The 16,997-nt window shown below is 41.9% G+C and overlaps 1 protein-coding gene across 2 annotated transcripts in view; it reads right to left on the bottom strand.

Moving 5' to 3' along the window:
- ano5b (anoctamin 5b) overlaps positions 1 to 16,997 on the bottom strand; it is a 22,136-nt gene extending 5,139 nt beyond the window's left edge. Inside the window, exons 1-13 of one of the 2 annotated variants that reach the window (XM_018686293.2) lie at positions 16,657 to 16,997; positions 10,901 to 10,945; positions 6,715 to 6,779; positions 5,156 to 5,263; positions 3,853 to 3,921; positions 3,362 to 3,646; positions 3,095 to 3,214; positions 2,491 to 2,606; positions 2,233 to 2,367; positions 1,544 to 1,649; positions 1,135 to 1,195; positions 499 to 650; positions 338 to 412 (exon numbers count right to left, since the gene is read on the bottom strand). In XM_018686293.2, the coding sequence (XP_018541809.1) occupies positions 338 to 412; positions 499 to 650; positions 1,135 to 1,195; positions 1,544 to 1,649; positions 2,233 to 2,367; positions 2,491 to 2,606; positions 3,095 to 3,214; positions 3,362 to 3,646; positions 3,853 to 3,921; positions 5,156 to 5,263; positions 6,715 to 6,779; positions 10,901 to 10,945; positions 16,657 to 16,732 (1,413 nt within the window). In that variant the 5' untranslated portion in view covers positions 16,733 to 16,997. The remainder of the gene's footprint in view (positions 1 to 337; positions 413 to 498; positions 651 to 1,134; positions 1,196 to 1,543; positions 1,650 to 2,232; positions 2,368 to 2,490; positions 2,607 to 3,094; positions 3,215 to 3,361; positions 3,647 to 3,852; positions 3,922 to 5,155; positions 5,264 to 6,714; positions 6,780 to 10,900; positions 10,946 to 16,656) is intronic. The other variant, XM_018686294.2, reaches the window with a different exon arrangement.

Here is a 16,997-nt window from a genome sequence, read left to right as displayed (position 1 = left end):
TTTCGTTTCACCTGCGTTTCATCGGTCAGTTGTATATGTGTATATATATACTCCTGACGTTCTACCCTTAGTGCTGAGTTAGTTGAGTTGTGTTTGTTCAGTGTTATATCTTGTGTAGTTCTCAGTGTATTCTCCTGGTGTTTGGACTACTCTCACTGCCACTCGCCTTTAGGTTATTAAATCAGTTTATTTGCATCTAGCTTCCTGCCTGTAGTGTCTGCATTTGGGTCCATCTCCTGTGTCCCTGCCCCAGACTGTGACAGATTTACCCTCTTTAAGTGTAGTGTAAATAGCAAACACACATGCACACACACAACTGAGGTGAATATTCACTTACCCAGAAAAGAACAGTGGCTCCAGAGAGGCAGAAGCGAGCACACTTGCTGGTGATGGGGAGATAGGGCTCCATTTCCTGAAAGATCAATTACTTTATTGTTTTAAAATTGTTGTTTTAAAATTGCATGTTTTTGTCATGTTTGAAGGGAGGCTCTAAAGCACCTGAGTGATCTTGTTGAGTCTCCTGTTCGTGCATCTGATTTCAAACTCTGGTCGGATTTGGAGCTGTTGCTGCTCCTCCTCAAAATCCACCAGGTCCCACTCGTACTCCAGCCGGGCCTGGCGCCGCTTCCAGAACTCCAGAAACAGAGTTACTGTTGAACAGATTTGGAGAAATGAAACGAAAAGTGGTAAAACCTTAAGTTTGGGATTGACAGGTGACAGATTTTGTTGTACAAGGAGAACTTTATGCAAGTGTGTTTGTGTGTCCATCGATTTTTAAAAATAACCTTGATCAAGTTGTGGCTATTGCAGTGACTAAAAGACAGAGAGTGACTGTGTTGTTTTTTTGAAGCGTTATGTGTTTCAGCTGTGCCATGACTCTCATAGCTTTTTGGCTAGCCGCTGCACATGACGCCACTGTTCAGGCACTCTTGGCCTTGACTGAGCTGGGCAAGCTATCCAACTGCTCGTACATAACAACATAATTGTGCTGGCAAGTTGTTCTGGGCTGCGGCAGTATGGATAGAGGTTGAATGCTTCAGTGTGAAAGGGCTTTAACTGTGAAAATCTGTCTTACAGGAGGAGGGGGCACATTGGGTCTTAAGCAGAGTAAAAGCAGAACAGACTGACACTTACCCCAAATCCCCATAAATATGGCAAAGAATACCGTTCCCTCATTATCAAACAGATGGGATTGCTGGGAGAGAGAATATGGAAAAGGATAAGTTGCTTAGAGAGGTAGAGGAAGTGACATGCTGGGAGTAAACAGGCTGACATTCTGCTGACTCAGCAGGATACTAATTATTTTACTGTATTTGCTATGATTAAATGTGGTTGATCAAAATATCATAGGTAAAAGATCTGTGTTAGTTTCAACAGTTCCTCACTGTTACATTTATCACTTTACTTTCTTTGCAAACATTTGAATAAACTGACTCACATAGTAACACACACACATGGAAATTTCAACAGTGTATTATTAACATAAATGTCAACCCTGGCTATAAAATGGTGTCCAAGTAACATATCAGGTGAAATGTTTTACCCAGGATGAGAGACAAGTAGTGTTGAGCCTCCAGAAAGGACATTTTTCATCACAGAGTGGACACATCACGATGTTGCCCCCGATATTGGCGTCACATATTTCTTTACTGAAAAGAGAGTAAAAGTAAATGAACATAAACAAGTAGAATAAAAGGTAAACATAACTGTGTTTATTCAAAAATGGGCTGTTAAATATAGAGAAGCGAGGTTTGAACAGGCCATCTGCTCGTCTTGCAATGTTAAAATCGCTCTGTCAAGCTTTGGGGCCTAATGGAAGGTGGTAAAAGACTTAGTCCTACTAGTTCCTAATGTTTTATGTGGACAAAGACGTGGACAGTGTAGCTATGATCTGGTCCTGTTTCTCTTGCTGTGGTCCAAATAAGGCAACTTCTGATGCTGCAGCATGTAGCGAGATACTTCCGTACTTCTAACTTTGAGGCCACCGTTTGACTCTTTTCTGTTTCAGCGTGACAATGTCCCCTTGGTGTTATCACCCAGCATCAGTGCCTGACTGCACTAATGCTTTTGTGGCTGTATGGGATCAAATGTCTGCAGCCAGGTTCCTTAATCTTGTGGAAATCCTTCCTAAAGAAGTGGAGACTCTTACAGCAGCATGTGAATGCCCACTGTTTTTAAACAATCTCACATGGCAGTAATGTCAGCTCCCTGACGCCCTCTGGTGGTACTAACCTTGATATGTTGTCATCATAGCTGAGCACTCCATAGGTGAAACATATAAGGCCCATGACGGCTGCAAAGAACAGCATCTCCGTGTAGAAGCCCAACCAGGCAAAGTAGATCCCAATCTTCTCCCCATAGTACTTCCTGCAGCCACAGAGTCACTTTAATATGACGTCTAACTCACAGGTAAACGTTCAGATTTCAACATCTGATTCAGTGATTAATGTAAAAACAAAAGCTGACTGGATCCAGGTGTTGTTCGTTTACCTGATGAGGTTCAGAGGCTGCTCTTTGTAAAAACAAAGAAACTTGGCCCAGTGCTTGTACAAGTTGTAGCGCTCGCTCTCACATTCAGCGTCTCTTGCTCTCTTCCAGTATCGACACTGAAAGGAAAACAAAAACGGAATATCGACTGTCGAGCAAAAGATCTTAAAGAGAAAGTTCTTGTCGAGAAAGTGTACTGTTTCATCACATTTTGAAGTGAAAAGGAAAATAAAGTTGGAGTTTTGTGTTATAAAACAGATTCATAGTTAGGAGAAAATTAAGTGAGTGCTTAAAGTAGTGAAAAACAGACAGTATTAACAGTAAAATGTACAAAACCGCTCCTGTCAATGTGTTAGATCACCATGGGCTAAAATATAAGCAGCACTTTAATGTTGTGCATGATCCAGGAAGCATTACTTCTACATATTTAAATGGAAACCTGTGCATCATTTCATAAATCTTCCAGGCTGGCTGGACACAGTGATCTCTCTCTGCAGTGAAGTAAAAGTAAAAAGACTCTAATCTAAAAGTTGTTGTTCACTTGAGTAAATGCACTTTGACTGTTTGACCTCTTTGTATTTATGTTCTTTCTTCTTTGTGGTCTTACGTCGTGAACTGGGAAGGCTGCTGTGTAGGTCCCGTTGCTGAGCAATCGCTTGATTCCTGTCTTGTCTTTGTCTCTCCGACCCTCTTTGTAATACGGACAGCGAGCCAGGATGTAGAACACCTAACAACAAGGAAGGGATTTAACGGGAGATTAAGGGATTTGGATTCATTTTGAACTTTTTAGCTAAATGCATTTTCCTTCATTGTTGCACGAGCATTTCCTAACACTGTAGAAAGTATATTCTGATTTGAGAGGGGAAATACTCACAATTCTGTTTCTTGTGGACGGTGGGAAGAATGTGTCCTTGTCATTGATGAGGAAGAAGTCGGTCTTGGTCTTGTCGAAGTGGTAGGTGAAGTAGTCAGATTGTGGGCGCATTATGTGCTCAGGCAGACGGAAAGGTTGCGAGAGCCACTCCAGTGGGACATCGTGACTGTGGGGGATATCACTCTCCTTGAAGGGAACTTTGATCTTTAACACATCAGCATAGGTGGCCAGAACATCCCATGGAGCATGGATCTTCAAGAAATACGTCTTCTGGTCTTTTGAATCCTGATATAAGTATAAACAATAGAGAGGAAAATATACTGTGATCTTCATTTTAACCATTTATGAAGATTCGTCTACAAGTCTCAAGGATGGCAGTTTATTGTGTCTTCTCTGGAGCCATCCCTTTAAGACTTTTTTCTGTGGAATATGATGCGCCTCAGCAAACTAGCCACTAGATGGCGAAAGTGCTCTGTGGTTGAATTTCTTACCGATTTGTCCTCTGTCTCCAGCTCCAGCCCCACTTTCTCAAGGTTTGCCTCAAACTCCCTCCTCCTCTCCTGTGAATAAACACACAAACCACAATCATGAGAGACAGTCTTCACATGCTTTCTGCTTTACCTACTCAGATCAGATAAACTTAATAAAGCCCCCGTCCGAGGTTCCTCTTGCCTCTTGTTATGAGACATTTTTCCGTTCACTCAGTCTGTTTGTTTAACATCTCTTGGATGCAAGGGAGGTCATGGCGTCTGGTCAAAGAGGGGGCATGAAGTGGGTGTGATAACACTAAAAATACTCTCATAACTTCTGAATGAATTTATAGGACACTTGTTGACTATTTTAAGTTGTGCCTGTGGATCAACAGCCAGTCGAACTCTACATAGAATAAATAATAAATTCTTAATAAATTAATAAATGCTTATACCAGGTAAACCAAATGTGAATAAGCTGTTTTAAATGGATTTGGTCCCAGATGTTTCATAGATGTCCAGAGGGTAGACAGTCAAACTACTGGAGAAGTCTTCCTGATAAATTATAGAGCTAAATTGAACGATAAGGAGTCTCATCTAGAGGAGGATTTTCCACAATCTGATGATGGTTAGCGCATGTCCGAAATCTCAGTTTACTGCTGAGTCAAAACCACTGAGTCTCTGTTATATGGGTACTTCCCATATAAGAGAGACTCATGAATGCCTGAGTGAAGGAGTGATTTCGAACACAGCCTTTGTCTGTCTGCGGTTTGGTACTGAACAGATGGTGCACAGTGGGTTTTTACAGCTGCCTGCTGTGATCGAAAAGGACAATATGAGAGCAGTGGGAGTGAAGTCATGGTGCCGACAGCTAAACGATGAGCTGAAACTCACTGAGGCCCGAGGGGAGCCGCAGATTCAGGAGAAAGTTCTGTGTAGGTTCATTACTACAGGTGACTCCCTCCACACTGTCGCATTTTATTCACTTTTCCACTTTAACAATACAAGTATGTTGACAGCTACATAACTGCAACTCTATGGAGAACCATCTGACTGTGACCACAATAAAGAGACACAGCATGTGACTGATAATGGATGTGTGTGTGTGAATCCTCTCATCTGTCAGTGCACAGCTGATCTCATGTTTGTGAAACTGTTTTAAAGTAATTGTGTCATATGTCCACGGAAAATATGTTATTTGAATTTCACTTCCTCTTTGCAGCACCATATATTCCTGTTAATGTCAGCAGCATCACAGTTACTCACTGGCCACATTGTAAAATGCTGAGTAGTCACCAACGTCTGACTCGTCTGTTACTCTTACCTGTTTCTTTTCTCCATCTTTGTCGTCCACATAAGACAACACAAAGTCTATTCTTCGCACTCCGTCCCTGAAGAACACGGTGTCTTTGTTTGGTTGTAGCTTGTCCGTCTGAAAAAGAAACAACAGGCGTAAAATAACACTTTTAGTTTTCTCACAGAGTGGAAGTGAAAGCAAGTTTCTGAGATATAAATATAGAGAGAAGCACACTGTGTGACACAATTATACATTGTAAGTAAGTTTACTGTGAACTACTGACTCCAGGGATTAGACTTCACTTCTCAACATGTGTTATAGAACTGAAAAGAAAGGCCTTTCCCTCAGAGAAAGGCCACGATGACTGTAAAATAACCCCACATGAAACGAAAAGAAATTCTGGACACTGCACAATCACAGCCTGTCATTACACAGAAATAGCTGATGGTGGAGGAGAAACGCACTGTACATGTTCTCTATCAGGTTTTGTATTTCAGTCAGCCTCTGCTTTAACTATTATCTCTTCCACTGGAATGAGCTCTCTTACTGGAAATGATCCAATATGAAAAAGGATACAAGATCAAATGGTCAACAGCATGTGATATACTGTAATTAGTGTCTACAGTAGTAATACAGTAATGTGCCTGTGCTGTTAAAGTAATGTGGAAGAGTACATCAGTGTTTTTCAACCTTTAACCAGCCTGAAATTTAAGATACTACTGTGAACCTTCAGTGTCTGCTTTTCATTTTTAATTTAAACTTAATCATTTAAAATGTAGTTTAATTAAAACATTCATACCAGTCCATGCTTCACTTTGACATGACTTTGAACAAGATTCACTTTCAACCTTCCAGTCTAATTTATGATGACAGAAAAAGACACATCAGGTGCCAGAGAACCACTGGTTGAAAACACAGCAGTTTTCCAGTCTGTCATAATGTGAAGGCTTAACTACGTACATGGAGTACTCAGCATGTTCAGTACTTTTACTGAAGCCCACCCGGCTTGTTTATCAGACCTTCACACACACTAACTGATCTTCCTGTAGCAGAGGCGTGAACCAAGAATTAAGATGGATAAACCATCTGCTTGACGACCTCACTGTATCGCTGGGAACGCAGCTGACTGACAACAGGCTTCTGTTTGAGCAGTAACAGTTTATTTCTTTCTCGTTGTTAGAGGAATGAGAGCAGCTCTTTGAGGCGCTGAGGTCTTGTGACTAAGCGATGATAACAGTGAGTCAACAAAAGATCAGTGAATAAGTCGACAAAAATCACACAAACATCAACATGGATGTAAACAATCCTGTGGCCACAGAGAAACGAACGCAAGCAACTGGAAACGTTACAAAAGCCTCCTGAAAATCTTATGTTAGACACCTGATTTTGGACTGTGACAGATTAAATCAGAATCAAAAAGTTTGACACCACCCTTATGTCGGCACAGCAAATATTAAATATAAATTCTATATTCACCAGCAACCAGTTAAACCAATAAAGAGCCAGGCTAGCTGTTTCCTCCTGTTTCCAGTCTTTATGCTAAGCTATGTAAATGTTAAACAGCCCAAAGATACATCAAATCTTACCTCTGTATGTCCAGGCAGTGTCCCTCTGTCAGATAATGAACTGACTCCATTTCCACCGTTTTCATCTGCAAAAGAAATACAGCGATCATCAGTGCAGAAGCAGATGGGTAAATAGATTAAATACAACTGAGCTCAGAGTCAGCACTGTTCACATTTCAAAACTTAGTCTTTAGTAGTTGTTGTGAACAACAGTGCAATTATTGTTTATGTATCAGTGGAGTCATTATATAATATGTGTGTGCAGCAACTTTGATTGTTGCTAAACATCAGGAAGTGCAGTTTAAAATGGTCTGACAACTTGAGAAGGTTTGTTTTGTAGTGAAAGTGTCTGTGTGCATTGTCAGGTTATACATTTTCCCTTATTTTACACTGAAGCGGTATCAGCTAATTAATGCCATATGTCCCACTTGTTGATGAATCATGTCAGTGTAGTCGAGATATTATATAGGATCAGTAGCATCTGAACTCAAAGACAGGTGACAGAGACTGATGGCTGCTCAAACTAAACTACATGATGCAATATACACATTTACAAAGTTGTGAATTTTATTCAAGAAACTTTCTTTTAAAAACATTTACTTCTATCTCCCCCGTTTATACGCACCCATACTCAATGAGGGAGAACATCAGTTCCCAAAATAATGTGCTTGTTTACAAATTCTAGAAAAAATGTTAATGCTAGTCTGAAAAAATAGACAGTGCAGTATCAAACCCTTGGTATTATTCTCCACCTATCCCACCTACAGCTAGATAAGCTAGTTTAATCTGTTCATATCCACACAGGATATGTGATGTGGAGGAAATAATGATAAGGTTCACTTCAAACAGACACTATGCCTTTAAGAGCAATCAGGCAGCCAACAATTATTATGGCAGCACAGCATCTCAGACAAACTCAGTTTAACGAGGGCCCAATAAAAATCATAAGGTCTCTTGGCAACATCAGTAGATACAAGCTTTTAACATATTGGTACGCATTTACAGGAGCTGAGAGAGAGAGAGAGACACAAAGGCAGACACACACACACACACACACACACACTCCTCTCCATCTCTAACACAATGACACACAACATTCCAGCAGTGCCTCCCTCTTCCTGCGTGGCAGACTCTGGCAGAGGGAATGTGCTCTGGTAGCATTGCTCTGCTCCCTGACTGCCCCCCCTATTATTCCCTAAAGGTGGGAAAGCTCCACTTCCTGTGTGGGGGAAGGCTGGAACGTGCACATGGAGAGATCAGCGAAGAGGGAGGGACCAGAAGCTGGGGTGGCTGCTGTGCCAGAAGTCCACCCCCCTGGATGAAACACACTGAGCACAGACATAGATCTCCAGCCTCCTCCAGCTTCAGCCACAAACACACAGAGAAGCCACCTCTGATTAGACACAATGATCTGACAGACGGCAGCGTGAGCCAATGAGAGAGGGACTGCAGACTCACTAAGAAGGAATGTAGAGTACATACGGCATATCAGTTAAACCATAGGAATCCCTGAGGACAAATGACAGCGTGGTTTTTCCACTGGGCTCATGGGAAGCATCGTTGACTGTGCAGCTGAGTGTTTTTTTTTTTCTTTCCTCCTGGTGTCTCACTTGTTTGGTCTCACTCCAACTGCGCACAGTCAGTTATCAGACACTGGCTTGAGCAAACACAAGCGAAGGGTCAGCGGCGAGTTATATCGACTTCCACAGAGAGACAAATAAATGAAGACAGAGGTCATAACTGAGCAGCAACAGCAGACGACAGCACAGACACAGTGACCGGCGCAAATGGGCATTCACCAAAAATAACTACTGTGCACAGTTATTCATTCATGCACAATTACCTTGGCGACTGTGGCTAATGAGGAATGCAGGTTAACAAAATTACAACTCATTTGAAAGTGAAGCTCATGCTCTGTGTTTTCTAACACACTCTCCACCCAAGCAACCCAGTTACACTCACTGCTGTCTATTTACAGTAGCTGAGATATTCTCCTGTGGACACGAGCAGCAGAGTCCCAACTTACTCAGAAAATGTGCCAGTAACCTTCCGTGGGCTCTAAATCAAAGCGACACTTTGAATCGCCACCTGAGAGGGAGCTAGCGTCCCAAATGGTGAGCTGCTGCTGAGCATTGCTCCCTGAGCAGTGACAGAAATCCATAAGCTGATGTCAAGAGGGGCTCAAGAGGCCAAAACTGGAGCAGATGTTTGGATCAGTGAGGCAGTGAGAACCTTCACCCCTGTCAGGCTGAGCCAAGCACACAATCAATGGGTCGCTTTTCCTAAGTGACCTAATTACTTCCAGAGACACGTGCAAAACACATGCATACACAATTATTGCTATTCTGCAGGACAGAGTATTGGGAGTTGGAATGCTCCTAGATTCACTCAGTTCACCATGTTTCTATTTCTGTAAAGCTGGAGCACTCAAAAGGGACAGATTTAAAAAAACAAATGGTCAAAACTAAAGCAGCAGAGGCCGAGATATGAGGACTCTCTGTCCCTGGTACAGGTCAAACTCCAGAAATGCCTTAATCCCACACTTCCCACAATGCAGCACCCATGTCCTTTACTCCACTGCCAAGGACTGGAACGCCAAAGCTGAAATAACTCCAGTAAGCTCCCCCCATAACCACAGAGAACATTATGTGGATGTTGTGGCAGGCTGAGCACTATACTCTCCTCGACCAGTCAGTTGATCTTCATTTGTAAGATCGATGGATCTTAAAGTTAGAAACCTGTTGGAGGGTAACCAGCAGTGTTCCCACAGTCCTCAAGTTAAAACAGGCCCATAGAGAAATATCTGTCCATGTTCCAAAGACAACACGTCCACAGTTGCTGGTTAACGTCTACTAGCCAGGGGATTGAAGGCTGGTGAAGAGTGATCAGAAGGGCCAGGTGTTTCTCCCTCACTCTGTATAATTAAAGAAATCCACAGTACAGGCCCACAGTATATCACAATGTATTGATACCCAGAGGCCTGTGCTGATCGAGCAGAGAGAGAAAAAACAGCAGAGGCTATACATTCTCGCTAAACGCACACAAATGGGCTATATGGCCCCGCTGCATCGAGCCAAAACATAATTGACCGCAACCTGAAGTTTCCATTATGATGGGGATTGCCTCTGGGCAGAAAATCCACCTCCAATTTCTGCATCTCTGGATCACATGTGGCTCTCCAGAGGTGATGCACAGTTAGTGCTCCACAGTTTCATTTTGCTCGCCCAGCATGAGTAACTAGTAGAAGAGCGGCCCTCTTCACTGTATACCCTCGTGAGTCATCAAATCAAAGCGGGAACCTGCATTTCTCAATCTGAACCGACAGGGTCTAGTATTGTCTGACAAGGGGATGTAAAAGGATCTGTCAGCCACCCACACACTCACTTAACCACACACACAAGCACAATACATAATGCATATTTTTCAATGGCAAGAAGTTATCATACTTGCTGTATATTGCTGTGACGCTTGAAAGGCTAAAAGCACATGTACACCAGCAGTGGTGGAAGATCATTTACTCAAGTTCTGTACTTAGGTACAAATTGCTTGCTCTTATTTTTGCTTTAATAAAAGATATCAATACTTTTTCCACCATAAACCAGTTATGCACATGATGACTGACACTAGGAGTGGGCAATATGGATAATATTCTCTGTGATGGTATATGTAACCTTCCCTCCTTCTGGGAAGTCTTCTGAGTAACTGTTTAAGCACAAACAGTTACTGTTTGTTTTTTTGGTAAATCCAGGTAAAATCTTCTAAAAGCCCAGAGATATTATCACAGTCTCTGATGCTTCACAAATGTATATTTCCCCTCACAGGTCCAATCGCCCAGCCCTAAGTGAATGTGCACAAGCCTCACTAGAGTATATGAGTGCATGCATCAGTGCTGATTTGACACTCCAGCCACAAACACAGGACACAGCACACTTAATTACCAGAAGCCTGGCCCTGCAGATATGACCAGAGGCTGAGATAGAAGCTGAAAAGAGCAGACAGACACACAGACATTTGTGTCTGATTAGCAGACTAACAGGAAAGCAGCGAAGGATCAACGGCCAAAACAGGAAAAGCAACACAGTCCACTATTAAAGGAGAGTTCAGCGTGATGAGAGAGCAAATGGATGAAGAGGGAAACAGCAGAGGATGGTGATGAGAGGACGGACGGACAGACAGGCGTCACATAAAGCCTCTGATCTGCCCGTACCTGAGTGCAGGTTTATCCTGAATGCGGTCAACACTGCAGGACCATCTTTAAAGGACAGACAGACACAGGTTAGGAGGAAGTATTAAACTGTAGGTCAGAATCATGCATGGTTATATCCATCAAAGAGTCTCACTTGAACATTTTATCACTTGTGGTAATCAACCTGGGCTTCCATCTGTAGCCAAGCATCTAAACAGGCACTGCTGGTGGTGCGCTGCATAGTGCTCATTTGATTCAGTGAAAAAAAAAAGAAAGCAAAAAAAATTGTTTTTTTACTATGAGTAAAGCAGGCTGTGTGGGTGGAAAGAAGCACCACTACTAGCTCTTGTGTAGCTCTTCCACGAGGCTCACACTCAATTAAACCACCTGCTTACTCCTCTCAAACACATACACCCATTTTTTATATGATTAAATTACTGCTCCAATCACTGTTTGCGTTGCGCATCAACGAATGCAGACTAATTAACCACAGCCCTGGATTATGACAACACTAACCTTTTCTCCAGGGAAGTGATACAAACATGTCGCAGATTGCTTGACAACTTCCCTCCAGGCAGGAGTTTTACTAACACCAGATGGTGGAGAAACAAAAGGCCTGGCTGTATTGTGTGTGGAAGTATATGAAATATTGATGTGATAAAGGTTAGTACTCAGGTCTAAATGCAGTAGATCGCACTGTAAGTCATCTACTATGATGGTGCATTAGGCAAACTTGGCAGACGTTAACATCAAATTTCATGCCCAAAACATTTGAGTGAAGTCATGATTGCCTAGCAGGCACGGCATGCACCATGCTACAGTAAAACCACAACATCCTGAGCACGAACCGGACCTGGGTTTTCTGCGACAAGACATCCTCTCTATCTCACTCAACACATTTCCTGTTGTGTTAGCTAACGCAGCAAAAAGGGAAAAATTCATTAAGTGCATCAGTCAGAGCCCTTAGATGAAAACACGAGGCACAAAACAGACACCGATGATGAATGGAATCACAAAAAAAATTGTGATGAGTTTCTAGGTTCATTCTTGATCTGAGAGACAGCAGCTGACAAAACAATCTCACCTCAAGGTCTCTTTAGTGGGCGTTCTGGAGCTTTCAAACTAACTGCATGATCTTCATTGGCAAATGGTTATCATGGAAATGTGCTGTGTTTAATTTGACTCTCAACTCTGCTGATAAAGCTCATGTGATATAATTAACAGCTACTAAATAGACCTTAGGGTGTTATTAATTATCAGTTAATACCAAATAATACTAAATGCAGACAGAAACCTATAAGTCGTGGATAGTAAGGAGAGAAAAGCTTTGATAACTAGAGGTGTAACAATTCTCCAGACCCATGTGTTTTGTTTTGTTTTTGTGCCCTGTAGGGTTATTATCCATCTTGAGCTAATTAAACTAGCCTAACTTTTACCGCAGGCATGATCGCTTGATCATGTTTGGACCAAAATAGTCACGTGACACATACAGTTGGAAGACAATTAAATAGGTGTTTAAATAGGTGTGTAATATAGACAAAATATACAGCTGAGTTTTGTTATATTACCAAGGTAATGACGGATCAAAAGGCTGCACTGTGGACGTTGCTGTTTCAGAATCGTTACTCCCCTTCTCAAAAAATATCCTCTTTTCTTTTTGCCAAGTTGTGTATTTAAATTGTGAGCTTTTGTGTTTGCTTTGGGGATTGTACTATCATGAGGAATACAAGTTTATTTTCTTATCAGCAGGATATTGTTATCCCAAAAGGAAGATTTCCTGACAATCCCCGGAAAGCTGTGTAAAAATACCACAAACTCGTACACAAGGGGTCATGTTAAGGGCTTCTGGGAAATAATGTATTATCTTCATGAGTCACAACATAAAACACTTAGATGGTCTGTTGAGGAATACATGTTTGAGGAAAGGAGTTTTGAGGGAATACAGGACTCAGAGAGTAGTTTTCTGTTTTCCTGTAATCTGATTAGGCAATGAGATACTGTACAACAACAAATACAGCTCCAACCGGCACTGCTGTTCAACAGCTCATACATAAAACATAATTTAATGGCCTATGTGAGTGTTCACGTGTCGGCGTACCCAAAGGCCAGGCAAAAAGGGGAGGCCATGTTGTAAACACACAGCAGAACATTTTATCTTAATCTAAAAAAAATAAAGTCTGAACTTATTCTGGCACAAACGCCAAAATAAAATCAGCTCAGATAGATCTCCTGTAGCTGTCCTGTAGTTTGCTGAGAGGAAATCTTGGTTGCTTTCCATGTATCATTCAGGATCATGCCTCCATCAAAGGGGGTAATGCAATTACAAGGCCTGTTGCTATAGCAACTCTTTGGCTCTGTTTCACCTCTAACTGGAAGATGACTTCACCGACAAGCAGAGTGAAATCACCTTAAATGGCAACAAGCCCCTTAAAATATGAGTGATTTCCATTAAGAGCACTTGTCATTTAATAGAATTATTACCCCCTACCCCCCCACTGAAAAGCTTTAAGTTCAGTTAAAGACATGCTTAATGAAGATGACACCAAGTACTTGTTGTGTTTAACTGCATACTGTATTATATCACAGTACATCTGCTGTTTATCCTGCAACAGGACATCACTCGTGACTTTTTATAAGTCAGTGTTTGGCCAGCTGTGAACACGGGAATAACCCTCCAAACACAGAGAGAGAGAAGTGAGGACAGATGCCCTCCTCTTCTCTCTCTCTCTTCCTCTCTCACATGTGGCTGAAGGTTTGCTCTGATAAGCTCCTGAACAAAGCTTCTGCAGAACAAGAACAGTCTATTAACCCACAGCTCACCCGAGATAAACAGGCACGTGTCTTCATTAACAGCTCGCTGATTAACACAATAAAGAGCGCGGAATTACAAATTGAAAAGGTCTGAGATTTCATTATGTTCTCTCAACACACTGATCCAACATGAATGCTGTGGAGTAAATCATCTTTATTCTTGGTGTCCCTTGATGATGCAGTATTCTCAGCGCTGTTAGGTAGACATATGTGAGTCAGAGGTTGTTTGCTATTATAACATACTGAAGAACAGATTTTAAAGTCTGTGTAAAGCAGTAATCCTAATGCGTTCTGAGTCAGTCACACCACAGAAAAAGGTGTTATTAACCACCCAGCTAAATGAATGGTTAAAAAAATCCATAAATATATAAAGTTAGCTTTCAAAATCATGACAAAATAAGGAGCTCCCTCTGCTCTGAGACGCTGGGGGTGTGTGAGCTGAAGGCGTAGACACCACGCCCACTCGAACTGTGCAGCACAGTGACCGTTAGCTCCCTGTTAGCTCCCTGTTAGCACTACAACCTGAAAAATGGATACTGTCAGCCTTGGAGTTGTACAGACGTTCATGTTTGAGCCACCAGAGCCAGAGGACAATTTCTTATTGATTTGAAATGTGTAGAAATTAAATTTTTATTGATCAAATGTCCTGTCTGTCTTTCAGGGACTCAGGAAACAAGTCGCAGTGTTTACGCAATCATATTACTGCTGTTTATTAATAGAGGAAGACAAAGTATAATGATGCCACACTAACAATCCAAACAAAATTAATCCACTTCCTCTTAATGCCTTTGAAAATTTAATTAAGGCGACAACCGAGCTGCTCTGCAAACTCTGGCATCCAGGGAAGAACGACGACATAGCTAGCTAACGAAAGCTATAATACCTTGCGGCCGAGCAGGAGACGCAGAGATGCTAGTGCAGTCACAGTATTTGGGGTGGGGTTATACCGAGTGGTGGCTCCAGTGCGCCATTGAGCGTCAGCCATTTCAGACCCGACCATAAAATCCTGATAATGAAACTAATGGAAAACTGTGAAACGGTCAAACTCCACAATGCTGTTGTTTGTAATTGTTGTTTACTAAAATGCATTAAAAAGCAATGCTGCTCTTCACAACAGCACCAGTCTTTTCCAATACATATAAGTCATCTTGTGTTCTTCTGTTCTGTCATTAGACGTCATGCACTTCCTGTATCCCTCAGAGAGCCTGTACTTCATGTGTGCTTGGTGTTTCATGCTATGGATTACCAACCTGCAGATTTCTGCTGGAAACCATATTATGACATGGCACAAATACTGGACTTCCACAGAGCGTGCTTCAGCTACCACTGCGATTAGAGGATATGATGGGTTAAAATGAGGAACCTTAGTCCCTGAGATAAGTGAGGCATGGTTTGTGTGAGTGGATTTTCAACTATTGGGACATCAAATCATGTGCTGAACACTTCAGAGCCATTACTGTACATCAGACTAATCTGAGGTAAAAAGTTTTTGGGTTCATGCATTGTTAATAAGAACTTTTAAGTGAGTCTCTCATGGCAGAGCAGTTAATCTCTGACCACAGAAAAGTGACCGATTTGTTTTGTTCCCCACACTTTATTCACTTTTCATTTAACTGTAGATGTATGACATTTCATTTCATTCACCATTGTTCTGGTTAAAAACAAAACTAACTGTTACTTGACACAGACTGATCTGTCGTGATATTTAGGTCAGAAATTCTGTGCGAACTCTGCACTGTCCTCTGTTGTGTAATAATGCCAATACAGAAATGTCGTCTTCACAAACTCTCATGCTGTGGGGGCTATGGGAGACATAATGCAGGACTTTTAAGACTGCAGCCCTCCACTATTATGAGACATGGTGCCCTGTGGAAGTAGCAACTATCAATTTTCATGCATTTTCTGGTGTCCTCTGAGAACACTGTGCATGGAAACAACAAATAATGTCAAACTAATTTGATTCCATCACACTAATGTCTGAAAATGTACGTACGAGCCAGTTAACCTCCAGATGGATCCTGGTGAACACGATGTCTGAAACCAAAGTGGTTTGCTGTTTGGTGAGGAGTCAATGAGGTTTGAGGCAATCCCATTAAATACTGAGCTTGACAAATCACTGGAAGAGGAGAGCATGGATTTCTTTACTCAGTCAATTTAATTTAATTCACTTTGGGGAGAAAATGGCAATGCAGATTATCAAGATTCTACAGTGACTTTAATTAACCCTACAAATCTGCCTCAGTGTGACCTCACTGACCCCACAACCACAAGCTTTAAGGGACATTCCTGTGATGCAAAGCCAAAAGTGTAAACACCCGCACAAACAAACATACAGTGTGCACACTGAAACACATACAACATGTCTGTTTGTGCCTGTCATGAGATCACTGCTAACTTGCTGTAGAATGACACACAGTCTGAATAAACTCCTCTGTGCACAGGAAAGTAAAGTTAGTTTTAAATGGCAGGTTTATCCAGCTGCTGACCTCTGACTGAGAGGAGCCTAATTAAACCAAATCCCCACTTTATGCTTGTGTGCGCGCAGTCTCAGCTGCCAAAAAAAGTAAATAACGTAACCTTAAAACAGATACAGAATTAGGCTGTGGACAAAATATATGGACATACCAAGCAGCCAAATTATATGTAACAGAGTGACACTTAAATGTAGAATTTGCATGCTTTGCTACAGGCACTAAAATATCTAAAAAATTAAATTTTGTCTGCTGAATTGAGAGGTTACTATGTTTATTTAATATTTTATGGTTTGCTATGATAGTGGTCTAAAGGCTCCAGGTTTGACATGAGGATGAGGATTACTCCTACACTACATACTTCCCAGACGAGCTACAAGCTGAATAAACATATAGCATTTATGGCAAATATAATAATCAGACAGAAGACAGAAACTACCGCATGAGCCCCAGACGCTGTTAAAGATTAATGAGAGCATTTTTTAATTTAATTACCTCCGGTATGTGAATCCGCCGTGCTCTGCAGCTCGATCAAAGTTTCATCCTTCGCCTTTCCCGTTATTCGTCTCATAGCGGCGGGCGGTGTTATTATGCAGCCTTCACCTTCTCGGGAAAGTGGGGAAGGCGGTGAAGATGCCGCTGTGATCCCGTCAGGTCGATGGAGACGCCACCGTGCGAAACGACAAAGGCTGATCTCACGCTGAAATCGGTGAGTCCGATACAGATCAATAGATGGTAAATGGATTATATTTACATCATTAACGGTCCTCACTGATTCTGTGCCCCGCTGGGCTCCCTGGTGCTACCCGAGAAGACCAGGCACACATAAAGGGGAG

The sequence above is a fragment of the Lates calcarifer genome, linkage group LG2 (assembly GCF_001640805.2).
Source record: "Lates calcarifer isolate ASB-BC8 linkage group LG2, TLL_Latcal_v3, whole genome shotgun sequence".
In the NCBI taxonomy this organism is placed as follows: domain Eukaryota; kingdom Metazoa; phylum Chordata; class Actinopteri; family Centropomidae; genus Lates; species Lates calcarifer.
This window is presented reverse-complemented; position numbering and strand designations above follow the sequence as displayed.